Genomic DNA, 26843 nt, shown 5'->3' with positions numbered 1-26843 from the left:
TTTTTTTGAAATTTGCAGAAAACACTTTTAGTTAGATGCACTTTTCCTAACATGTTAGCAAAAAGTTTACCTAGATAGACAAACTTTCACACACTCTCTTCAAATTTCGAAAAATTGATCTATTTAGCCAATTAACAATTTTTTTTTGACATATGGCTAATTTAGCCAATATATATAATTTAAGGGGAACCATAAATAAAACCTTTTACCTAGAACAAAAATTGATAATATATTTTTATTTTCTTTCCCCTCACTCACTCATTCACTTTTATTTTCTATCTATCGTACTCAAAATGATTTCCATTTCACTTTTTCATTTTCTTTCCATCCCTGCATTTTTCCACTCTTTCCAGACACATCCTTAGGGTGAACATGTTCAAAATGCCTGCACCAACAAACATGACACCAGCATTTATTTTCACAATTTATAGTTCAATTAGCTACTGCTTCCAATTAGCTACTTACCTTACCAATACAGGGTTTATCATCAAAGCAAAAAAAAAAAAAAAAGGAAAGAGAAACCCAGCAATCTGGGTATCTTTCCACATGTTCATGGAAAATGTGGCCTGTATTTAACCCAATGATGCATACAACATTGAACAGAAAGCTTACTGCATAACTTGTAAGCTCTTTAATGGAGTTGAGTATGTTCCTTGTCCTTGTGATGAAAAACCAGCTCTTTTCCAGCCGCCGTCACCTGTCCTCTCAAACACTCGTGGTTGCCTCATCGGAAAAGTCGTTCTCCAGTCTGGATTCTTAATTAGATAGTTCCACAACCTTTAACAGAGATCGAGTATATCGCTTAGAATAAACTCATTGACTTGAATGTAAAACACAGGACGCGAGCCAAATCATCCATGCCGCAACCAATTTCCAGACATAATCACTTTTTTGGACCTCCAACTTTATAAAAAAAAATCATTTTTGCTCTCTATTTATTTTTAAGTCCTTTTTAACTCTTAAACTTTGGTTTTTTATCAAATCAGCCAGGATGAAAAAGTTAACATTAATTAAGTATAAAAACTATAAAAAATATTTTTTAAAATTTTAAAAATTAATTTAATGCTGGCATGTTATTTACATAGCAATCTACATGTATGTTATGTTAGCAAAGTTAACAAATGCTAATTGTTCTATCCATTTTTGGGTAAATTGACCAAAAAATACAAGTTCAAGAACTAAAAGAAGTCAAAAAAATAAAGGACTAACATGACTTTTTCTATAAAGTTGGAGAGCCAAAAAATTCAATACGCCACATTTCTGGTTAATTATCAAGCTAACATACAAGTGCAATATCACTTAGAGACCCTTTATATGTTCTAGTGTTTGCAAATGCCTGGAAGTTTCTATCCTCATAATGATACTACTATCCTATCTGTACAATCTTTTCTTTTCTTTTTCACTTTAATTTTGGCGCACCCTTTTTTACCTTTTTTTGTTAAACTTTGCTATCAGTTCTTGTGCTTTGCAAAAGATGTAGATTTAATCCCTGTACTTCTCAAATTGGAAAATTTTAATCCCTGTACTTTACACATGATAATATGTAGATTAAATTGGATTTTTAGTGAGTAATATGTAGAAATAATAAATTGATATAACATTATACATGATAATATGTTACTCGCACCAAATTTTGGAAATAGTAAAACTCAACTTAATAAATTTAACAATTATCATTTGGTGAGGATTAAAATTTTAAATTTTAAAAGTGCAGGAACTAAAAATGATCAAATTAAAGTACAAGGGTTAAATCCATAACTTTTGAAAAATACAGGGACTAATAGTGGTATTTAACCAATTTTTTCTTATTATTGAGAGATTGTCATAAATTGTTCCTAGTCACTTGGAACCCAAAATGCAAAATCACTTAATTCTGAACTAGATGAGTGCTAGCTTAACCTCTTAATTGCTTAACATCCTACAGTCAAATTTAGATACTAACCAAGGCAAGTGCAAATGTATAACAGTATGATTATATGTATGTATGCATGCGGGTGTGTGTGTGAATGTGAAGAACCATAAACATGAATGTGCTGACCTTCTCTCATTATCCACAAACTCTGGACCCTCAGCAAGAGGTGAAGTAGAGCATGAAGCAAGTATTTCTGAATCAGAAAGGCTTTGAAGTGACAAAACAATTTGTACGAGGCGTTTGGTCCTATGTCAACAACAAAAACAAGAATAAAATTAACAAATCCGAGTTCATAAAAGCATATTTATTTTTTGAACTATAACTTCTGATCATATTTGCTCTTTCGGACACAATGCCTAAAACTAACCATAGCCCTATCCAATTCATAAATAAGAAGATAATATAATTCAGCGCACTTGAACCCACATATTCCTGCATTAGCAACAATACCCATGCCAATCGAACTAAGACTCATTCAACATAAAAGCATATTTATTTTTACAGGAAAAAAATTAGCTAATAATGTAAAATTAAACATGATTTGTACAATTGATAGTCATAAGTAGAAGAAACAATAAGTTGTTAAATAACATTATACCAACTGCAAGGAGCAATGATGAATCTATCAGTTTTAGTGTCATAAGTATCCAGTAATTTTCCCTGCCAACTGGGGTCTTCATACGAAGAAGAGACTCGAAGCCTCCGAACAATTTCATCCGGGCATCGTGAAGTTTTATCAAAGCTGGCAGGGATGAGGGTTCCTGAAGAAGTTTCCACCTGAAAACATGTAAAGGAAAACAACTATTGGAGCTTGAAGTTCGCAGCTATTCTCACATTGAGGATTCAACTTTTTTTTTTTTATAGGATTCTGTTTCTGGACAAAAATTGAACTGAACTGCTCCATTCAGTTTTTAACCATTAAAACCGAAACCGAAACCATGTGGAATAAAAACCGAAATAACCAAAACCGATAATTGCAGTTTGGTTCGATTCGGTTCGGCAATTTTTAGAATATTTGGACTTTGTAAAAGAAAAAAACAATATCACTTTGTTTTAGGCTCAAAAAATCTAATGCAATACCTGCTCTAAATTCATTTTTACATTTATAAAATGAGTTAAATAATTAAATTAATATCATAATCATCATAAGACTATTTAAAACATCATTTTAAGTTAAGCTATTAAATTGATAAATTATTTAAAGTTGTTAAAAGGATAGCTAATACATAAATCATTTATATAACTAATGTTTTATTGTGTCATTTCTTTTAATTAATTTAATTAGTTGCTAGATTTGATTAGTTATAATTGACTCATTACAATATATCATATAATTAATTAAATTTATAACTATCAAATATATAAATAATAGACAACTTATGAATACTTATTTCTTTTATAAATAAAATATTATAAAGTTTAATAAACTATTTTTTAAAAATTAAAATTATGCATATAATTATGATTATTATATTTAAGAGATATTCACTTACTCAGATAAAAACTACACTTTCATAATCTTTTTGTAAAATATTTACATAACTTTTAACTTTTTTATGATCATATCTAATTTTAATAAAAATAATAATCGGGTTAAATAAATTAGTCCATATATACAATAAAATGATGAATTTATTATTCTATTAGAAGTATTCCTTTATACATATTTTCTTTTCATTCGTTTTTATTTAGATAAAATGGGTTTTATGTGGAAAAACTGAATCCGAACCTATTGTACAGTTTGGGTGATAATATCAACCCAAAACCCAACCAAAAATTACAAATAGGTTTGGATCATTTTTTGGTTTTATCGGTTTATTTGCTCAACCCTAGTCCAAGTTAAGCCCTGAACTTAACAATTGTTCTCACATTGAGGCTTAAATTTTTCTTTATTCAAGTTAGTTCCTAAACTTGGCACCTGTTCTCATATTAGGGCCTGAACTTTGCAATTGTTCCCACATTGAAGCCTGAACTTTAAGTTTTTCAAGATAATATCAAGGACTAACTTAGATTTAAAAAAAGGTTGAAGCTGCAATATGAGAACAATTTTCAAGTTTAAGGCTTGACTTGAACAAAAATAGTTCAAGCCTTAACGTGGGAATAGTTACCAAGTTCAAGCCTCAAAAAGTTATTTAACCCTTGTATTTATAAAAAAAGTTTCAAACAGCAAAAGTGACATAAACTCGTAATCTGAAATACAGCATTTACCCATCAGACTTTAAGAACCATCTTCTTTTGTTTTTCTGTTTTTGTCATTGTGAATTTAAACAAATTTCTTTTGTCATGAACCACTGGAAATGGGATAGAATGCTTCACTAAGCCCTTAACTTCCATTTTCCATTTTAGATAGAGGAATTGTGAAAGCTTGAACTTACCAGGAGTCCATTGAAAATGGGAAGCGCATTTCCTTGAGAATCGTATTTGGTGTTATGTCGAAGAACACAGAGAGTCTTTACATGAAATTTTTCCGGCCTCTTCTGCATGGTTTCCACTATTTTTCTGCATAAAGGAATGGAATAACCATCTCGTTTCCCCTGTGATATACTTCGGCCGCTAGCATGCTGTATGACAGGTCAAAAGATTCAACTTAATCATTCTTATTCCGAGCAGGTTACTACAACTCTGTTAAAATCAACAACAAACGAGAAGATCAAGGACCATACATTAGGTGAAACATCTTCGAAAGCACCGACCAAATGCACCTGCATTTTAAAATTCAAAAGCTTTAATTTGAGAACCAGTATCATGTTTCGATTATGATAAATCACCAATGAATCAACAAAAGGGGAATGTAATTAAGATTACATCCAAATCAGCATCTAAATTGTGATCAACAACTAGTGCCAACATCTGGGAGAAGCCAATATCTACAATTTTTGGAGAATCCATATGGGAAACGGATGTCCTGAATGAAAAACACGAAATGAGAATTACATATCTGGTAAAAAAAAAATCCATCAAGCAATTCTGAATCTCTACTGCAAATTCTTACATCCCGTTTTTTCGGTTCCGAATGACAACACCCACGCAGGTTGTGGCTTCATCAGTGCCAACATACTTTCCATGCAAGAAATGAAATAAGGTGAAGGCAATCAATAGAGCTATTGAATCAAGAAAAAGAGAGGGGATGAAACAAGGCAGAATATTTATGGTAAAAAAGATGTTCAAAAAACAACAGAAACTCCACACCTAGAGAGGCAAAACACATGAAGAAGGCATATAAATATACAATGAGTAAGCACCATTCGAGACAAAGTCTACAAAAAGATGATGAAAAGGTTATCTTCGGTTGAGGATTCGATGAAGGGAAGCATTGATCCATGCAATGTAAGAAAATGAAAAACAATAACCAAATACTCTTTCAAGTCTTAAAAGAAGATTAATCATCCCACAAGGTATTCAGAAAATCAAATGAAATAAAATTCACATGTCTGAGATTGGCATTAGTCTTTCAAGTCTCAGCTAAAGCATACAAGCAAACCGATACCCTTTCCAGCCCATGACATTTAGGTCTGTAAGCTTCTACTCACCATGAAATATAATCTCCCAAATGCTGCAAGAAAAAATTTTGCCTAAAAACTGAAGCTTAACATCTGTGCCAAACACCACGTTGAGAGCTAAGAACCTAGGAATTTTTGTCTTCTACATGTCATATTGCAAAGTAATTAGAAACAAGAAAACTTGGAATGAGGCATAGATTAAGGCTTCCTCTGGATCACTGGTGAGGTTAAAATCAGCAATGGCAGTAAGATTAGTTACTATAGCAGTGAAGTTGAGTAATGTACAAGTGAGATTAAAATCAGCGGTGAGTCGTGTGTTTTGATTCAACCGCAGCTGTAGGAATGACTTGAGAATAGAAAATGTTCATTTAAGACATTAGATATTCATAAAATAAAAGTAGATGTGACTTCAACAATGAAGCAGCAGGAATTTATGTCACATGAACTCGGGCATGATTAGACTTTTTTTTTAACGATTTTCCACATATTTGGAGGATTTTAGAGTTCATATCTTCATATATGTTTGGATATAATACTTTAAGGAAAATAAAAAGTCTGAGCAACATAGGCAAGAAAGTCTGTATCTCAGTTATTCACATTAGATAATTAAAGTAAGGAGTTTGAAATGAAACTCGGAAGAAAGTAAAAGAGAAAACATACATGGACAAGTGAGGGATCTACAGTAGCGTATTCCCTCTGGAATAAGTAAACATATCTAGAGCTGTTAGACGATGTTATTAGCTTGGAATCCATGGATGCTGAGACTTTCCTTTCCTGGATAGACTTGAACGAATGTGTGGCAGACACTAAAACTTGGTGTTCCATCAATGCCGCTAATAAATCCGATGGCTGTTCACAAAAAAAACCATCAAAATGAAAGAAACGTTGGGTTGAATTCAATATGACATAATCCATCATCGATTATCAGAAAGTGTTAAATCGAGCAAATAACAATGAAAACGAAGAAATGAAAACACACACACGCGCACACACAATACGTTTGAACAAATCTTTGCAAATTTGAATTTGGGTAATTTGAAAGGAAAATACCTGAGACTTGGACGATGATGATGATGAAGAAGAAAAGTTGAGAGAGAAGGGAAGTCCATCCACAAAAATCATGATGATGATGAATTGATGATAATTTTCAACTCAAAAGTCAAAACTAAAACCCTTCACTTTCTTGAGCACCTGAACCCAAATTGCTTTAACTAAAAAAAAAGTTTTCCAGATTTTGTATTTGATCTCGAAACAAAACAATTTGATCTTTGATTACAAGTTTTTCAAATCGAAATTCTCCCTCTCTGAGTCTCTCTGTGTACTCTGTAAGTTCTTTATTTTCAATTAAATTTTAAAACATTGCGTACATGTGACGGGTAATTTTTTAAAAATTTTATACGAAAAGAAGGAGACATTATTTTTACTTTTTATTTTGGGTTAATAGCATTAGCCATTCTCAAACTATAGCATAAGTTTTAAATTAGTCCTTAATCTTCAAAACATCCTAATTGAATATTAAAAGTATTAATATTGTATCAACCAGGTCCTTACACAAGCTTAGCTAGGGAAGAAGCTCGTGAAAAATGTCAAATATATTGAATTGAGATTCTGAATGGAGACTAAGTAATAGTTATTTCGTGCCCAGCAATAATAGACAAGTTAAACAACCCTGCTCATAATTGAATTCAGCCCAACCAAACATTCGTTTAAGAGAGTTTGACTGTAGAAATAAAAATCGGGCTTGAATGGAATAGCCATTTAACCCAACCAAACATGCTGTAAATGTGATTGGAATTTGATGTAGAGTATATAAAACATGTGTATTAAATTTTTAAATACGGATGCACTTATCACATTGATAGTTTAGGTTTGACATATTAAAATAGTGAATGTTGAAGGGTACTACTTTTTTTTTATATGTTAAATATGAATTTACAAGTTGATTTATGTGTCTTTCATATGCCCTTCATTAAATTTGAGTGTATGAGTGAATATTCAATCGAGTCGAGTTGAATCGAGTTAAAAAATTTCGAGTTAGTCAACTTGACGAATCCTATTTTAGCAACCAAACTTAATTTGATTGTTTTTTTTCAAACTGAATTGAATCGAGTAAAAAAAGATTGAGTCAAGTCGAGTCGAGTTAATGAATCCTATTATTTATACTCAATGCTGCATTTACATGGACTTATTATTTAACTAGTTGATGAAGTACAATATTATTTAATTACATAAACAATATAATGATTTTGCCTTTTAACTCAATGAGTAAACATTTATCACAACGACCGAGTTTTGCTTTTCTTATTAAGATTTCTAGATAACTCGAATTGTGTAATTCATATTCGAGTTAAACCGAAAAACTTAATATTTTACTCAAGTTGATCTGAATAACTTGATTAACTTAAATAACTCGAACTATTTAATTCAAATTTTGAATTTTTTATCGAGTTTTTCAAATCAAATCAAATTTTGCTCAGCCATACTTGAGTTGACATTTGACATCCAAACTAATGACTAAGGTGACAAAAATATTTATTTAATATGATACTATACTTTGAGAATTTAAATAGAATATTCTTAAATTTGAGAAGTAGGGACATAGCTAGTGGCACCCCTCGATTTCTCGAACATTTCGAAAGCCATGCTATATATCTTTGAATAAATTGGTCAATTTTCATTTGCCATCCTCACATTTTTAAATTATTTTTACATCACCACTTATCGATGTAAAATTACATTTAACAACTCCAAAAATTTTAATTTAGTTTTATTAGTAGGGATGTTCAAACGGTTGATTCGGTTATTAGCTGAACCAAGCTAGCATTAATCGAATTGTATGATCCTTTAATCGTTAATCAAATCAATTTTTTTTCAAAAAAATAAAAGAATCGAAAATTTTCGGTTAATTCGGTCAGTTATCTGAATAATTGAAATTTAGATGTTATTGTCTTTTGGTTAAAACAAGTATAAAACATGTAAAAAAAATACATTATTAATGTTCATTTGTCTTGAAAGTTAACCGATTGAACCGAAGTTTCAAGTCTTCAAATATTACATAATTAAAAGTACTACATAAGTTCAGTTAATTCGGTTAATTACCCGGTTTCGAACTGAATTAACCGATAATTAAAATTCTAAAAAATCATTAACCGGCCTTCGACTTAACTAAATTCAACCACCAACCAATTAATTGAATTAAATCAGTTCAATCAGTTAAGTTGATTTTAATCGAAGTTTGAACATCCCTACTTATTAGACTATTAGTGGTTGTTAGCTGGTCAGATAATCTATTATTCTGTTAATTAGTTATGATACCAGAGTTAGGGTGTGTTCAATATTATTTTTAAAAAACACTTTTGAATAAAAATATTCCTAAACAAATTACTTTTTAAGAGAAAAAGTGATTCTCTCAAACAAAAATTTAGTCCAAAAGTAGTTTTTTGAAAGTTAAAATTTTTTACTTTTATTCGATTTTTTTTTTTTTTGCTAAAGGCACTCATTCCTAAATCAGGTCTTCTAGTTTTGATGATCGAAACGACCGCAATCGGTTTGACAGAGTTAGAGGGTGGTTCGACTGAGTCGTTGTTGAGTTCATCCATTTATGGCAGCAAGGGATTCACTAATTAGCGTATGAATACCAGGTTAGATGAGACAAAATTTTCATTATGGAAGCAACAAATTTAAAATTTACATTTATTATAATATTCAGTACAAAATTACAAACTGAATATTACATTTATTCTTAATAATATTTTTTTTATATATTAATTTTGGAACTTGACATTTTTTTTAATTTTAATCAAAATATGATGAGGTGTCACTATTATATTATACCACATCATCATTGAAAATTTTCGTCATTAAAAAAATTAAATTTAAAGATCAAATTGGAAAAAAATTACTAAATTTTGAAATTAATGCGGACAAAAAAGTTTAGGGACAAAGATGGAAAATAAATTAAACTTAAGGACTAAATATTAATTTATCAATAAAACAAAAAAACAGCTGCTAGAATTTAATAACACCCGCTTCTATATTTTAGGTTTTCGAATTGAAAATTTTAGGGCGCGCAAGGTTGAAGAAGATGTCAAACACAAGTTCGAGTCCGACGACCGCAATTCGGGGATCAAGCAGCGGAGCGAACGCGGCGTCTACGGCGGTGGTAGTGCCAGCAGGAGGGGGAGGAGTGACTATGACTATGAGAGGGCCATGCCCACCGACAACGGCAACAGCATCAACGATTACAACTTCATATAACGAACAGCAATGCCTGCCAACAGCGGCGGTGGTGTACCCAGTAGCGTCCTCCGGTAGGGGTTTCCTTTCAACAAACCACTCTTGTCGCCCTATCCTTCCTTATCATCCTCATCCTCATTCTCGTCCCTTTGGCAACCCCAGGCCGCCGCCTCCACCGCCACCACTTCCCCATCCTACTCACTTCCATCCTCCTCTTAAAGGCCTACCCCCTTCTCTCCATCCCAAGGTTCGTTATTTCTCTTTTTTTTTTAGACGTTTACCGTTTTGGGTTTTCAAATTTCAATCTCCACTTGATGTGCTTTTTATTCCAAATTCAACTTTTTTTTTATTATATATTTAGGTTGCTTCATCGCCATTTCCACATGCTGAAACTAAAGGATATAAAGGTGTTAGGTAGTATCTCTCATCTTTAAGAATAAATTGCATATCTCGTTTCAACCTTAAAGCCAATTCTAACTTCTTTACTCTGCTTTGCCTAGGGAGAGAACCAAAGATGATTCTCTTGTCAATGTTAGGGACCGAAAGGTAAGCTTTCAGATCGCATTGCCCTTATATGCTGGTTCAGTCATTGCATTTTCATTTCACTATGTTTCTACGCTAATTGCCTTTGATTCACATTTTCTTCCAGGTCAGAATATCTGATGGGGCTTCGATTTATTCTCTTTGCCGTTCATGGTTGAGAAATGGGTTCCCAGACGAACCTCAGGTTTGTCCCCCATTTTTTTTCCTGGTAATTCATTTAAAGTTTACCTTCCATGGTGCATATGAACGACTCACTTTGCTCAGAACAGTAATTTCCTACAAGAACATATTTATCTTTAATAAGCATGTCAACTGAGCAAGTTTTAGGCATGTAGTACAGTAGTAGTGGTTTATTTTTTTTTACCGGTATTTATGTAGTGATGGTTCAACTTTTAAGTACTGGGACAATTGAATTCTCATGAACCCAACAATGAAAATAAAATTCAATTGTACGCAAGTTCCCCCCCCCCCTTTATGTGGCTGAGTAGGGAGTTCCATTGTCAGATTCAGGTTCGGTAAAGGAGACTAATCAATGACCTAGTTGCTTCTTGGTTTCATTCATTCTATTATGCCTAGTAATGTTAATTATATGGCAGCCCCAATATGGAGATATTTTCAAGTCTCTTCCACAACCTTTACCTATACCGGTTACGGGTAGTTTGCCAAAGGAAGCAGAAGATAGAGAAGAACAAGTAGAGGAGGATAAAAAGGAGGTTAGTTCCCTTTGATGGTTTTTTTATAATGGCAACTTTTTTTTTCTTTCACTTTTCATATGTTTCTCAAGTTAGTAATAAACTTTTTAGCCATGGTCACAAAAAAATAATTAATGCAAGTCCTAAAATGATGCAAGTAAGATTTGTGAAGTTGTAAGGTGGGTGTGCATGACAAGTATAGGAGTTAGTGTCACATTTCAACAGCTGCCTCTATACAAAAATGCAAGTCATGAAATGATTTGAGGAAGAGTTTAAGAGTTGTGTATGTATGTGTGTGTGAGAGAGAGATTCTAATAGTATCTGGTGCAATGATAACTAGTCTAAGAGCATTCAGCTGAAAAGTATAGGAATGCCAAATGCACTTGCAGGTATATGAGCTGAAATGCATTTAAGAACAGCTGTCTTTATGCAAAACTGCTAAATTTCCAATTCACCTCTTGCATTACACAACTCCAGCATGACTATATCTGTGTAATAACTCAAATTGCGGTCACAGTTAACATCCTAGACATGAGCGTCAACCCATATAATTAATAATTAAAATGAATTGTGAAGATTATAAAGTTATCTAGCTTCTTGGGTCCGGGTTAAATTTTCTTATCTATGTGAGAATCTTCTAAGGATGTATGCAAAATATTCATTGGATTGAATCAATCTCTCATGTCAACATCACAGTTTTCTCGACTTTTCTTATAAAAAAATTAGCGTCACATTGCCACTGGTGTATGATGTTTATTAACTGCAGCCTCCTCTCTCTCTTTCTCTCTCCCTCTCTCCCCCCTCCCTCCCGAGTATTTTTCTTACACGAGATGAGCTTTTTACATCTAAGATGTTTGGGATACTGTTCTCTTCTTATTTTAGTTTTTGCTATTCTTTTGGTCTATATCCAAATTTATCTGGCTGGTTGCGTATCATAATCATATGCACTTAGTGTTGCTGTTACTGTTAATCCTTGATTAGCTCCCGGGTCATCTGCTTATTTCTGATAATAAGGGCAATTGCACGTTTGTTGGCATTCTTGCAGTAGTTCTTAAAACCAGAATAAGCAATTTCGTATTTGTTTTTTTCCTTTCTTAGACTGAGCTGATCCCTGTTTCCTGATTTTAGGACGAGCAATCAGTTGAGAATTTGTCAACAGAAGATCTGTTGAAAAGGCATATTAATCGGGCTAAAAAGGTTAGATCAAGGTAAGTTTCTTTTAATTCATTATTTGCAATTTGGTGAATTTCTCATGAAATTTAGCTGCTGTAATCATTTTATGCTGGTGTCTGAAAAATCGAAACATTAATCTGTAATTGATTATTGTCTGTCCAGTGATAGGTCTATAAGAGCACGTGATTACATTTTTACAATCATATTTATGTTATAGCTCAGTGTGAAGTCATGAATGCCCTTAAAAGTGTATACATATAAAGTTTTTGCTATTTCACCTTTACAAGCTAAAGGCTCCCAGAGGTGATTGGACAATCTCATAGAGGAATCTAAATAACACTTAAAAGGAATTTTTTTTTTCCCAATGTTTTTCACTTTGTTTCTCATTTATCCTCAAAGAGTATCTTTTCGAATTTCAACACAGAATGCCTAAGATGACTGTGTATACGACCAATGATTGTTTTTTTTGTCATAGGTTACGACAAGAACGTTTGAAACGAATCGTGAGATACAAAACAAGGCTTGCACTTCTGCTACCTCCCCTTGTAGAACAGTTCCGAAGTGATGCTGCTGCTGCAGCTGCAGCCGTAGGGAACTGATGGGACGATTAGTAAGCATCCGAAGAAAGTAATGACATACAGGGGCCTCCTGAATTCCTGATATGATGAGTTTATTTTATGTATATGGTAGTTTTTTTGTTTTAATAATAGAGTAGGAACTAATAGAGTGTAAAGGGAGTGACCCAAGTTTTTATGTTCAAGTGTGAGTGTTATAGTTTGGGTTTAGAGCTTCATATTGATTTGTTAATGGTGTGGTATTATTGGCTTTGGAATAGGTTCTCAATATCAAGGGAAGGGTGCATGGTTAAAAACCACACTCTGTTAGTTTAGTTACTACTAATTACCTTGATTTTATTAGTATGAATAAATTATACTAGAAGACATATAGGTTTTGCTTATATTGGTAGGACAAATTTTGATAAAATAAGCATTCTCTGTGCTTATAATAAACTACTTGATTAAGTTTGATGTTTGTTGTTATGATATAATATAATAATTTAATAAATTATAAGCTAAATAATAATATAATAGGGGTATTTATATGTACACTTTATATATAATCAAGGTAACGATATTATTAGAGATTGAACCTTAATTCTCATGTCATACAACATAATAATTTTGTCATATTAAAATTGTTTATATATATATGTTTTAAATGATAATGAGTGTGCCAAGCATAAATTTTTTATATTAATTCAAATATTAGAAGTTCTATGTTAAATCATTTTGGTCTAATTATGCATCTAATCCTCATAATAACATTTGAAATTTAATCTCTGAAATTAATTCTCAGTAGTTTTTTATTTAATAGAAAATCGGTGATATTTTAAAATTCAAAGTTTTGATTTTTAAAAAATCCAATTTATGACGCATGTTCAAATCTAATTGAAGCTAATTAATAATGTTATAAATAGATTCTAATTTTATATTAGACAAGTAAAAAGACTAAATTCTTGGAATTCAGAGTAGAAAAATTAAATTTCAAAAATTTCAAAAGTATGAGGACTGACAACATAATTAGATTAATAAATTTTTGTCACTTTTGATTTGAACTCGAAACTAAGTAAGCCAAGAAAGCAAAAATGAATTTACATGAACTTGAAACTATCTTAACTCGAAATTATCCTTGTACAAGCCCAATTTCGCTTGGGCCTAAACAAACCTAAACCTACCCAGACCCAAATACTAACCCGATTCAAAACAAGCCCAAACATTATGGCCCAAACCCAACAAAGACTAGGGTTTCAGAACCCTAGCCCCTTCCACATGCGCCGTACCATTCTGACCCCTGCTCTGCCATCGCCGCACATCCCATCAGCGCCGACGCCGTTCACTCCTGCCTTTGACGCCGCACCTACTCCTGCAAAAACAGAGGCCAAACAGAGAGAAACAAGCAAAGGCACAAGAGACAATAGCAAAGATCAATTTATTTTTATTTTATTTTATTTCGGGTATAAAAAATGATTTGTAAACCGAAATGGGGGGACTTTTTTCTGGGATTTTTTTTCTCTCTCTTTCGGCAAAAGCCGAACACTGTAAAAGGGGGGTACTCTTTGTAACAAAACGGAGATTAGCAGAAAGAGAAATACAATACAAACTAAGTTTTAAGGTGATTACCACCCCTTTTCGTTTTCATATTTTACCATTATTATTTTACTTTTTCTTTTTTGTTCATCTATTTATATACATATAATAAATAATAATAATAAAAAAGGAGAGGGAAACTCACCGAGGGGAGGCGATTCGGCGAAAAAAACCGAGGGGGGTGGCCGGAACAACGCCGGCACGACGGACGGCGACCGAAGCTCGCCGGACTCTGGACTACCTCCAGAGCTCTCCCCTCCCTCTCTCTCCTCTTTTTTTTCCCTCAGCAGTACAAATGATGTTTTTTTCGCAAAAGGGGGGTATTTATACCCCCCTGAAACGGCGCCGTTTCGGCAAAGGGGGGTCCGCGCGTCGACCCGCGACCCGACCCGCTCCGACCCGAAGGATTCGCGTGTTTTTAATTTTTGGGCTATTTACGCGCGCAGTCCCTCTGACCTGTGGCGTATTTCAATTTGGTCCTATTTCGCTATTTCTTTGTTTTTAATTTGACCACAAATTTTTATTTCTGTTTCATTTTAGTCCCCTGAAGCGCCGCGTTTTGAGATTTTGGTCTATTTTCCATTTTGGTCCCTCTTCTTTCCGTGCGTGTTACAATTTAGTCTTTTTAGTCCTTTTTTATTTCGAATCTGCCCAGTACTTTTTATTTTACTTTGATTTAGTCCCTTTTTTAGTACTTTTGCTATTATTATTATTATTATTATTATTATTATTATTATCATTTTTACTATTATTAGTATTGGTATTATGGTTGTTACTTTTATATCTCTATTCATATTTACTTATGTATTTTTAAATATATATATGTCTTATTATTATCATATAAGTGCTTGTACATATACATGTACATATTTTACATATAATTTGTTTAATATATATATACGTATACTCATATTTCTTTTTTTATATATATCTATATACATATACATATTTTTATTTTTATAAGTATATATATTTATATGTATGTATTTATATATTTTTGTATATCTTAATAGACACATACATACATATTTTCAATATATTTTAAACATATATATATAAATTAACGTATTTATTTGTATATGTATGTATATTTTCATTATTTTTAAACTTTAATTTGTACATACATATTTTCATGCGCCTACTTTATATATGCATTTCATTAATTTCATATTCCATAATTTTATACACCTATATATATACGTACATATTTTATATATATGCATATTTTTTCTTCTTTATATTTTAAAATATACTTTATATATATTTTGTAATTTATGAATACACACATATTTTATTTTTTTCGTCTATACATATATATATCCCCTTACATTTTAATTGTATTCACTATTTATTTATTTCATTTTCATTATTATTTTGAACGAATGTTTAATTTATTTGTTTATATACATTGTTATTTTATATGATTGTAGGCTTGACTTTTATTTATTTTATATTGTTGCTATTACTCGTATCATTTTTACACTTTTGTATTCATTATGATTTTGTCATGTATAACAATGTAATTTGCTTTCACATTTTTACTACGACTTCATGTTTTTTATTTCACTCGATAATAAAATTTGTTTTAAAAAATGATATTTTGTGTTTAGATTCGAGAGGATCGTACCCTAACTTACTGGGTTTCGATTTCCACAATAAATCTAAATACACTAATCTTTTCAAACTCAAGTTTTGAAACGATCTCGGGAATTAAGAAAAGATCGTGTCCTAACTTACTGGGCATGATCCCCTTCCTAAACCCGAGATAATAAAATATCTTTTAAATAAGTAAAATTCTGGCATTCATTCACGTATTGGGAATTTGAGACATTGTATTCTAACTTACTGGATATGATCCTCTTTCTCGAATAATGTGAAATATGCCCATTTTCCTAAAAATTTTCAACGTTTTAATACAAGGATCGTATTTTTTAAATTCTTCTAAGTTTTTCAATTTTCGACATTAAGACATTAAGTAATCAACTAAGGTACCAATTTTGGGCGTATCGAGGGTGCTAATCCTTCCTCGTGCGTAACCGACTCCCGAACCCGTTTTCTGAATTTCGCGGACCAAACTTGTTGTTTTAATAAAATCAAACCGTTTATTAAAAACAACCGCTTTTCGAGGTGATCCAATCACACCTTATAAAAAAAAAGATTGGTGGCGACTCCTGTTTCATTTTTTTCAAAACCCAAGTCGACCCCGTTTTTATCCGAAAAATGGTGTCAACAGCTTGGCGACTCCACTGGGGAGGAAACACGAGAGTCAAGCCATGAGTTGATTACTTTTTGTCCTTTTGTCAAAAAATCAAAAACTTAGTTTAAATATACGATCCTTTCATTGTATTTTTATTTATCTTTATTATGATCTTCGTCATTGTGATTCATAATTGCTGTGTTTAAGTTCAGATTTATTTTTGCACATTGCATTGCATGACCGTTGGTCACACCCTTTTTAAGTGGGAGTGAGAAGCTACGCCTTCGTGAGGTTTTCACCTCCGCATGGGATAGTGAATCGCTTTCGGGATACATCCGTACCTATGTCTTCGTGAGATTTTCATCTCCGCATGGCCATAGGGAAATGTATTCCCCTGAACTGAACTCAGTCCGTATGAGCCTATAATGGGTGAGGATCGAGGAATCTGCTGGTTCGGGTACCCTTACTTTAGAACCAACCCTCATATAGTAGACTTAGGAACTTAACCTAGGTAGAGCCACTCCAAAACCCTAGTATCTACCCGATTAGGTACTTTTTGTTTTCTGTGCTTGCTTATGTTTTGTACTAACCCTTCTCGTTGTGTTTTGATTATGATTGCATTACATTGCATTTGCATCTTAGGAAAGAGATATAGATTCAAATCCAATTACTAAATTAGAAAGCTTGTCATGGAATACGAATTCCTTGATAAAGTGGAAAACAATACGACTTCTCAAACATATTCTGAGAAACACAAGAATGGCGATGGAAGAGTTCGTGACCTTGCTTGGTGGCCTGGGGATTCGAGACGATTGTCCAAAAGCCTTCAACAAGCTGACGAGCCTTATGAAGATGGGCAGATGATGGATCGCAACCAGGATCAAGAAAATGAGCTAGCAATGGCATCTATTGGTGAGATCACCTCAAACATGCGGATGAAGAAAAAAATCGATGTTGTTTCTTGGAATATGAGGGTGAGGTCGTACATGTATCCGTTTTATGTAAGGGAATTTGCTTTCTAGAAAAGTTTCCTAAATGTAATTGAATCAGAATCAACGTCTCTTTAGGCATTCATTTCATGCATTTGCATTACATTGCATCATATGCATTAGATTTTCACGAAGTGACCCTAATTATGTAAAATTATTTCAGCTAATCTGGAAAACCAATCAACCAAACATCCTTACGGTACTCGTCGCAAAGCCAAAGAAATGGATCAAAGATTAGAGAAACTGGAGCAAACGCAAAAAGAGATGCAAGACCAGTTACAGGTGCAAATGAAAGAACATATGGAAAAGATCCAGAAAGACATGGCACAAAAGATGAAGGAGTCTCAGGATGAACTAATGACTAAATTGACGCAATTAATAACCAAGAGAGTGGATAAAGGGAAAAATCCTGTGGTTTGCGATGAAGAAGGAAACAATGATGAGCCACTTTTTTCTCCAGGATACACGCCTCCGCAAGCGCAAGTACAGATTGAACCACATCCACGAAGATCTTCTGTTTCGATTAGGCCTCAGCACTTTCAAGGTGACGCTTCAATACCGAAGAACCTTCAGGGCAGATCTGGTCCTAGTCCTGACGATAATCTGGTTGTCCCGGACTTCGATGAAGTAGCGGAGAAAGACAAGATGAAGGAGGAGTTACCAAAGCAGTTTGAGGAGAAATGGAAATGGATTGAAGAGAAGTTTAGGGCGATAGAAAGTATCGACGGCTATCGGGGAATAGATGCAAAAGATCTGAGTTTAGTTCCGGATTTGGTACTTCCTTACAAATTTAAGATGCCGGAGTTCGAGAAATATAATGGGACCAGCTGCCCAGAAGCTCATATTACTATGTTCTGTAGACGTATGGCCGGATACGTCAACAACGACCAACTGCTCATACACTGCTTTCAAGATAGCCTCACAGGGGCAGCGTCTAAGTGGTACAATCAATTGACGCGTATCCAGATTAGCTCTTGGAGGGATTTAGCACAAGCCTTTATGAAACAATACAGTCATGTAGCTGATATGGTCCTTGACAGAATTACCCTTCAAAATATGGAGAAAAAGCCTAATGAAAGTTTTAGGCAATACGCACAAAGGTGGAGGGAGGTCGCTATCCAAGTTCAGCCGCCACTCCTAGAGAAAGAAATGACGATGCTCTTCATCAACACATTGAAGGCCCCGTTCATCACCCACATGTTAGGAAGTGCTTCGAAGAGTTTTTCAGACATAGTCATGAGCGGTGAAATGATTGAAAGTGCCGTGAGAAGTGGAAAGATTGATGCTGGAGAAAATAATAGGAGGTCAGACTTAAAGAAGAAGGAAAATGAGGTGAGCAATGTGAACACCTACAACAAATCGATTGCACAGCCAAGAAAGGTGATTACTAGTCAGCAAGGTTCGTCTAGACAAGAATCGTATGTGAAGCAAGGCACTGAGAACCTTCAATTCACGCCAATTCCGATGTCATATAAGGAGTTGTATCAAAGCTTATTCAACGCACGTATTGTCGCCCCTCTCTACACGAAACCGCCACAGCCTCCGTACCCCAAATGGCACGATGCGAATGCACAATGCGAGTATCATGCGAGAAATACGGGGCATTCCATAGAAAACTGCATTGCCTTTAAGAAACTGGTTGAAAGGCTTATCAGTATGGGCATCGTTAAATTTGATGATTCCTCCACTGCGGAAAATCCATTACCCAATCATAATTGACGAGTGGGGTGAATGCAATGCACAAGCAACTGAAGAAGGGATCTTATTAGATGTTCGCCCTTATAAACCTGGGAGTGTTCTAAAGAAACCTTTGTAGTATTTAGAGCTTACTCAGAGTAATATTCAAAACACACTTGTTGCTTTCAGCCTAGAGCAACAAGAAGTCTTTTGTGAAAAAGGCTTATGTCTGAACGTCATTATTTTAATGGAATGCATCTTTGCGATCTTTTAAACTAATATTTTTTCATTGATTATTCTTTTATTCTTCCATCCAAATCATTCTTTCATTCATTCATAATCATACTGTGCAGATAATTATTCTTAAATTCATACATTCTTTATATATTATTTTGTACCTGCAATAGGTCCCTGGATATCAACGACATGAATGACACTGCTACAGACTTAGAACCTCCTTTTTGAGCGAGATATGTGTTTAGAGGGATCTCACGACTTTGAAGATGACACAGATCGTAGCTTATCTCCAAACTTGTTGAGGATGGTAGAACAAAAGGATAAACAGATCCTACCTCTCAGTGAATCATTAGAAATTGTGAGCTTGATGAAGACTAGAATTGACCTGCCTACAGAGACGAAAAATTCAAAGATGTCTTTGTATGATCATACCAGGGTATGCTTCGATTCTTATAATAAAACCCGCACAACAGCACGATGTCAGAAATTTACAGTGCGAACGATGCAATTCTTTGCCGGGGCAATGCCTCTCTCGTTGAGTCAGCATAGCTTTACCCATTTGAAGTTGAGTTTCCATCCCTTCAAGATGTTGTTGGATTTTATCCTGATTAAAGATAGAGATCCAAATTTTTTCTGTCGTAGTTACGTACCAAAAGGGCTCTATGAAAGAAATCTGGTACCAAAGAAGGTTTCTCACATACAAGATGAAAGTGGAAGATCTTATGTGGAAGACTTTAGAATAACATTGATTCTGGTCGAAAAGCATGACCAGAACTTGCCTAATCTCATGAATTCAAAAAATCAAAAAATCAAAAAATCAAAGTCAAAATAGGAAAAAGAAAAAAGGAGAGGCCAAGGCGAAAACCCGCAAAGGGCGCTTTGACCAAAAGTGGTTTTGAGTTGAAAACCGAAAAAGGACGACTCAAATTTTGAGCACAATGGGGCATGGACATCACCATTATCGAAGACTTCTAATGGGCATTGTTTCATTTTGAGAGGCTACTTCATGAGCTAAAGGCATCGTATACCGATACAGAATTTCAGAGAAGAGAGTATTGGAGAATGCATTGAGGTTAAACAATAGCACGATAGCTGAAGTCTCAAATTAGCTTAGAAGTGGACACCACAATTCGTCACTGAAGTTCCTAGAGTTGAACATCAAAAATTGAAGGAAAATGACTGAGACTTACGAGGATCGACGTGAGAAATTACCATTTACCCTCATTGTTTGTCGAACATCGGTATTGGGGCAACACTTCTCTTTTTGGTTTACAGGATTGAGGTAGTTCTACCTATTAAAATCCCCTCGTTGCTTGTTGAAGGGATCCAATCGCAATGTGATCAGTTGGCCCTAGGAAATGGGTTAAAAGCTATTCATCAGGGTCAGATGTACCATAAATAAATAATATGAGCCCATAATAAACATGCTCGTCTCAGAGAATTCCACAAGAGGGCTGGATGTTGAAAAAGATTCTTCCTTAACGAAAGGATTCTAAAGGGAAATGAATGCCAAACTAGGAAAGTCCCTATGTTGTAAAGAAGACCATTTTTAGAAGAGCACTGATCCTGAGTGAGATTGCTAATCCTATAAACTCGGATCCAGTCTAGAAACACTTCGTTTAAAGAAGAAGGAAGGACCAAGGAAAACCTGCAAAAGGGCACTTTGATTCAAAAAAAAAAAAGAAGAAGAAGAAGAAGATGATGAAAAAAATGAAAAATAAAAAAGTAAAAATGGAGAGGCTAGGGGGAAAACCCGCAAAGGGCACCTTAGGCCAAAGGGGATTTGAGTTGAAAACCCGAAAGAGGCGGCTCAAATACTGACCAAAATGGGGCATGAGGTGATATAAGCTGCTCAAGTTTTATTCATATTGAGGCATGTGTTGATCTTGCCATGCCTGAATCAACAGGAAAGAATAGGCGACATCTTGGGGGCATCGACAGAGCATTGTAGATCTCCTAAACACATGTCCAACTCAAAAGGGTCTTCAGAAAGTTTGTATAGAGAAGTCCAAGCTGTGATATCTGGGGCACCCAATTCTCATGTTATTTGTTGTTCTTGGAATACTTTTTCTTTCTTTCCAAGATATACATTCCCAATTAATTCTTTTGTTGTCCTTCTTCACTATTTTCGATAATTTGTTCTTTCGAGCTATGCTCAGAACCAACTTTATTCTTATCCATTGTTATGACCTTTTTTGCAAGCATTGGAATAATGATTAATGGACTAATAAAACTTTCACAAAGGAAGTTTTGCATATTACTCTGAAAAGTTTCTAAATAATACAGGAACCTGAAACAGGACTATTGTTTAGAACATGCCAAATTTGAAGGTTGGAAATTTGAGAAGGAAGAGTCTAAGTTTGGACTTTCTCTTTGGATTTTGTTGACAAATGCATTGATTGAACAAAATGACAAGATGTCGTGTCAATGAAAAAGCTTAAATAAACAAGCAAGCAATGATCACTAGGCAATAGGAAGAGGTTACCTCGGAGAAGAGAGCCTTCATTTGTGCATGAGTCTTTGAAACGACACCCTGGAAATGGTGTAAGGGGGACCAGAAAGATTAAGATCCTATATCCTTGAATTGTGATAAAAGAGGATTGAGGAAAAACCATATTTCTACCCTTGGATTGTAGTGGGAGAATGATGGTACAAATTTTGTGCCCTAATAGATTAAACGTTAAGGTTTACAGTGGGGGGCAACCAGATTAAGTGTTTCTTTGGATATACCAGATGAGCAAAATGGCGTTGTAGTACGTCAGTGATAAAACCTTAATAAGTTTTTACGTGATGATAACCTAAGCATTAAGGAATCATCTTCATGACATTTTGCATTCATTCAAATGTCATTCATACATATCTAGTTAGGAGCATTTGATTCATTCTGATTATGTCATCCTAATCACTAGGCACAATTAGGTTCATAAAATAGAACATACAGGTCATGTTCCCCAAGGGACAGATCAATGAAGTTACAGATCTTGCCTTCCTGCATTGATAGTGAAGCAGGTCGAAGACATAAACCTTGCCTCTTTCGGTTGTGATAGAGCTGGTTGAAGACAAAAGATCTTGCCTTCCTACATTGACAGCGAAGCAGATCGAAGACACAAACCTTGCCTCTTTCGGTTGTGATAGAGCTGGTTAAAGAAAAGATCTTGCCTTCCTACATTGACAGCGAAGCAGATCGAAGACACAAACCTTGCCTCTTTCGGTTGTGATGGAGCTGGTTGAAGACAAAAGATCTTGCCTTCCTACATTGACAGTGAAGCAGGTCGAAGACACAAACCTTACCTATTTCGGTTGTGATAGAGCTGGTTGAAGACAAAGGATCTTGCCTTCCTGCATTAACAGTGAAGCAGGTCGAAGACACAAACCTTGCCTCTCTCGGTTGTAGTGGAGCTGGTTAAAGAAGCAGATCGAAAACAAAGCCTTGCATCCATCGATTGCAGTGGAGCTAGTTAAAGAAGCAGATCTTGCCTTCCTGCATTAACAGCAAAGCAGATCAAAAACAAAGCCTTGCCTCCATCGGTTGCATTGGAGCTGGTTAAAGGTTACAGATTTTGTCTCCCTAAGCCGTAGCGGAGCAGATCAAAGACAGCAAATCTTATCTTCAAGTGTAAGGAAGCGGATTCAAACCACAAGTCCTATATCCCTGGCCTGTAGTGGAATAGGTTGGAAATTACTGATCTTGTCCCCCTGAAGTCACAGTGGGGCAAACTAAAGCCAGAAATCTTATCTCCCTGAGATTACAGCGGAGCAAATTGAAGTCGATAATCCAATCTCCCTGAAGTTACAGTGGAGCAGATTAAAATAAATTATCTTATCTCTCTGAAGTTACAGTAGAGTAGATCACATCAGGTCTTATCTCCCTGAGATTACAGTGGAACAGACCAAAGAATTTCAGATCTTATCTCCCTGAAGTTACAGTGGAGCGGATTAAAATAAAGGATCTTATCTCTCTGAGGTTACAGCAGAGTAGATCGCATCAGGTCTTATTTCCCTGAAGGTGCAGTGGAATAGAATAAAACCATGAATCACATCCCCCTGAAGTTGCAACAGAGTGGATTGAAGCTATAAGACGCATCTTTCTAAAATGCAGACGAATGGATCGAAGCAACAAGATTGTGGGTTGAAATAAAGCTACTTGAAGTGAATCGTCAAGAGAGGTCAAGACTCGGCGAGATCGGGCAAAATTGGGCTTTCTTAGTCTTTGCTCTGTTCTCGTTACACGACAACGAGCAAAGAGGGGCAGCTGTACAAGCCCAATTTCGCTTGGGCCTAAACAAACCTAAACCTACCCAGACCCAAATACTAACCCGATTCAAAACAAGCCCAAACATTATGGCCCAAACCCAACAAAGACTAGGGTTTCAGAACCCTAGCCCCTTCCACATGCGCCGTACCATTCTGACCCCTGCTCTGCCATCGCCGCACATCCCATCAGCGCCGACGCCGTTCACTCCTGCCTTTGACGCCGCACCTACTCCTGCAAAAACAGAGGCCAAACAGAGAGAAACAAGCAAAGGCACAAGAGACAATAGCAAAGATCAATTTATTTTTATTTTATTTTATTTCGGGTATAAAAAATGATTTGTAAACCGAAATGGGGGGACTTTTTTCTGGGATTTTTTTTCTCTCTCTTTCGGCAAAAGCCGAACACTGTAAAAGGGGGGGTACTCTTTGTAACAAAACGGAGATTAGCAGAAAGAGAAATACAATACAAACTAAGTTTTAAGGTGATTACCACCCCTTTTCGTTTTCATATTTTACCATTATTATTTTACTTTTTCTTTTTTGTTCATCTATTTATATACATATAATAAATAATAATAATAAAAAAGGAGAGGGAAACTCACCGAGGGGAGGCGATTCGGCGAAAAAAACCGAGGGGGGTGGCCGGAACAACGCCGGCACGACGGACGGCGACCGAAGCTCGCCGGACTCTGGACTACCTCCAGAGCTCTCCCCTCCCTCTCTCTCCTCTTTTTTTTCCCTCAGCAGTACAAATGATGTTTTTTTCGCAAAAGGGGGGTATTTATACCCCCCTGAAACGGCGCCGTTTCGGCAAAGGGGGGTCCGCGCGTCGACCCGCGACCCGACCCGCTCCGACCCGAAGGATCCGCGTGTTTTTAATTTTTGGGCTATTTACGCGCGCAGTCCCTCTGACCTGTGGCGTATTTCAATTTGGTCCTATTTCGCTATTTCTTTGTTTTTAATTTGACCACAAATTTTTATTTCTGTTTCATTTTAGTCCCCTGAAGCGCCGCGTTTTGAGATTTTGGTCTATTTTCCATTTTGGTCCCTCTTCTTTCCGTGCGTGTTACAATTTAGTCTTTTTAGTCCTTTTTTATTTCGAATCTGCCCAGTACTTTTTATTTTACTTCGATTTAGTCCCTTTTTTAGTACTTTTGCTATTATTATTATTATTATTATTATTATTATTATTATCATTTTTACTATTATTAGTATTGGTATTATGGTTGTTACTTTTATATCTCTATTCATATTTACTTATGTATTTTTAAATATATATATGTCTTATTATTATCATATAAGTGCTTGTACATATACATGTACATATTTTACATATAATTTGTTTAATATATATATACGTATACTCATATTTCTTTTTTATATATATCTATATACATATACATATTTTTATTTTTATAAGTATATATATTTATATGTATGTATTTATATATTTTTGTATATCTTAATAGACACATACATACATATTTTCAATATATTTTAAACATATATATATAAATTAACGTATTTATTTGTATACGTATGTATATTTTCATTATTTTTAAACTTTAATTTGTACATACATATTTTCATGCGCCTACTTTATATATGCATTTCATTAATTTCATATTCCATAATTTTATACACCTATATATATACGTACATATTTTTATATATATGCATATTTTTCTTCTTTATATTTTAAAATATACTTTATATATATTTTGTAATTTATGAATACACACATATTTTATTTTTTTCGTCTATACATATATATATATATCCCCTTACATTTTAATTGTATTCACTATTTATTTATTTCATTTTCATTATTATTTTGAACGAATGTTTAATTTATTTGTTTATATACATTGTTATTTTATATGATTGTAGGTTTGACTTTTATTTATTTTATATTGTTGCTATTACTCGTATCATTTTTACACTTTTGTATTCATTATGATTTTGTCATGTATAACAATGTAATTTGCTTTCACATTTTTACTACGACTTCATGTTTTTTATTTCACTCGATAATAAAATTTGTTTTAAAAAATGATATTTTGTGTTTAGATTCGAGAGGATCGTACCCTAACTTACTGGGTTTCGATTTCCACAATAAATCTAAATACACTAATCTTTTCAAACTCAAGTTTTGAAACGATCTCGGGAATTAAGAAAAGATCGTGTCCTAACTTACTGGGCATGATCCCCTTCCTAAACCCGAGATAATAAAATATCTTTTAAATAAGTAAAATTCTGGCATTCATTCACGTATTGGGAATTTGAGACATTGTATTCTAACTTACTGGATATGATCCTCTTTCTCGAATAATGTGAAATATGCCCATTTTCCTAAAAATTTTCAACGTTTTAATACAAGGATCGTATTTTTTAAATTCTTCTAAGTTTTTCAATTTTCGACATTAAGACATTAAGTAATCAACTAAGGTACCAATTTTGGGCGTATCGAGGGTGCTAATCCTTCCTCGTGCGTAACCGACTCCCGAACCCGTTTTCTGAATTTCGCGGACCAAACTTGTTGTTTTAATAAAATCAAACCGTTTATTAAAAACAACCGCTTTTCGAGGTGATCCAATCACACCTTATAAAAAAAAAGATTGGTGGCGACTCCTGTTTCATTTTTTTCAAAACCCAAGTCGACCCCGTTTTTATCCGAAAAATGGTGTCAACAATCCTAACTCAAATAGACCATATTATGTACTCGATCCCAAAAAAACCTAAGCTTTAAATCCTAACAATCTAAAAATAAAATAATCCAAACATCAGGGGCGAAATTATAAAGCGTTTTTGTCTTTTTATACTTTTTGTATAAAATTTATAAAAAGCAATTTAAATTCAAAATAAAAATATACGGTAAATTCAAACTTCCTAAATATTTTAGATTTTTCTAACCCTGATTATTATTTTGTATAAAATAATTATTATTTTTATATATTGAGAAATGAGAATGTGATAATCTAATGTTAATAATAATTAAGGTTAATATATGTCATAAGTCCTTGGACTTTGGGTAAATTCAGAATTTAGTTCATATATTTTTATTTCTATGAATTTAGTCTCTCTACTTTTTAGATTTTAGGTTTAATTGTTAACATTGCTATTTTTTGTTAAATTTATTTACATGACATTTTGAAATAAAAAGATACGCACTTGGTAACAGTATAATTAAAGTAATGAAGTTGTAATGAATTTGAATTTAACAAATAATTTTAACAACATTAGCAGTTGGATCTGAATTTTGAAATATGAAAAGTAAAAAGGCTAA

General features: G+C 34.1%; 2 protein-coding genes across 2 annotated transcripts; one reads left to right on the top strand and one right to left on the bottom strand.

The window, feature by feature from the left end:
- Positions 1 to 71: 71 nt before the first annotated feature.
- LOC107926127 (protein N-terminal asparagine amidohydrolase) lies at positions 72 to 6779 on the bottom strand. The gene is made up of 10 exons (XM_041075630.1): positions 6463 to 6779; positions 6073 to 6261; positions 4905 to 4969; positions 4718 to 4817; positions 4576 to 4614; positions 4288 to 4473; positions 2511 to 2689; positions 2039 to 2158; positions 613 to 777; positions 72 to 385 (listed from the first exon to the last, which is right to left on the bottom strand). Exons 1-10 carry the CDS (start codon positions 6532 to 6534, stop codon positions 289 to 291), a joined length of 1212 nt encoding a protein of 403 aa, XP_040931564.1. The 5' UTR covers positions 6535 to 6779; the 3' UTR covers positions 72 to 288.
- Positions 6780 to 8901: 2122 nt separating this feature from the next.
- LOC107926121 (uncharacterized) lies at positions 8902 to 13084 on the top strand. The gene is made up of 8 exons (XM_016856925.2): positions 8902 to 9053; positions 9455 to 9895; positions 10010 to 10062; positions 10149 to 10194; positions 10298 to 10375; positions 10788 to 10904; positions 12012 to 12091; positions 12532 to 13084. The coding sequence occupies exons 2-8, from the start codon at positions 9497 to 9499 to the stop codon at positions 12653 to 12655; spliced, it is 897 nt and encodes a 298-aa protein (XP_016712414.1). The 5' UTR covers positions 8902 to 9053; positions 9455 to 9496; the 3' UTR covers positions 12656 to 13084.
- The last annotated feature ends 13759 nt before the right edge of the window (positions 13085 to 26843 follow it).

The sequence above is a fragment of the Gossypium hirsutum genome, chromosome A08 (genome assembly GCF_007990345.1).
Source record: "Gossypium hirsutum isolate 1008001.06 chromosome A08, Gossypium_hirsutum_v2.1, whole genome shotgun sequence".
Classification (NCBI taxonomy): Eukaryota; Viridiplantae; Streptophyta; class Magnoliopsida; order Malvales; family Malvaceae; genus Gossypium; species Gossypium hirsutum.
This window is presented reverse-complemented; position numbering and strand designations above follow the sequence as displayed.

Excerpts from the sequence above, each read along its gene's own strand:
- LOC107926127 (XM_041075630.1), bottom strand. The coding sequence starts at position 6,534 with ATGATTTTTGTGGATGGACTTCCCTTCTCTCTCAACTTTTCTTCTTCA. Across the intron at positions 4,818-4,904 it reads CGGAACCGAAAAAACGGGAT|GACATCCGTTTCCCATATGG; the intron begins GTAAGAATTTGC and ends TTTTTCATTCAG. Across the intron at positions 2,690-4,287 it reads CCATTTTCAATGGACTCCTG|GTGGAAACTTCTTCAGGAAC; the intron begins GTAAGTTCAAGC and ends ACATGTTTTCAG.
- LOC107926121 (XM_016856925.2), top strand. The coding sequence starts at position 9,497 with ATGTCAAACACAAGTTCGAGTCCGACGACCGCAATTCGGGGATCAAGC. Across the intron at positions 10,905-12,011 it reads TAGAGGAGGATAAAAAGGAG|GACGAGCAATCAGTTGAGAA; the intron begins GTTAGTTCCCTT and ends TCCTGATTTTAG. Across the intron at positions 12,092-12,531 it reads GCTAAAAAGGTTAGATCAAG|GTTACGACAAGAACGTTTGA; the intron begins GTAAGTTTCTTT and ends TTTTTGTCATAG.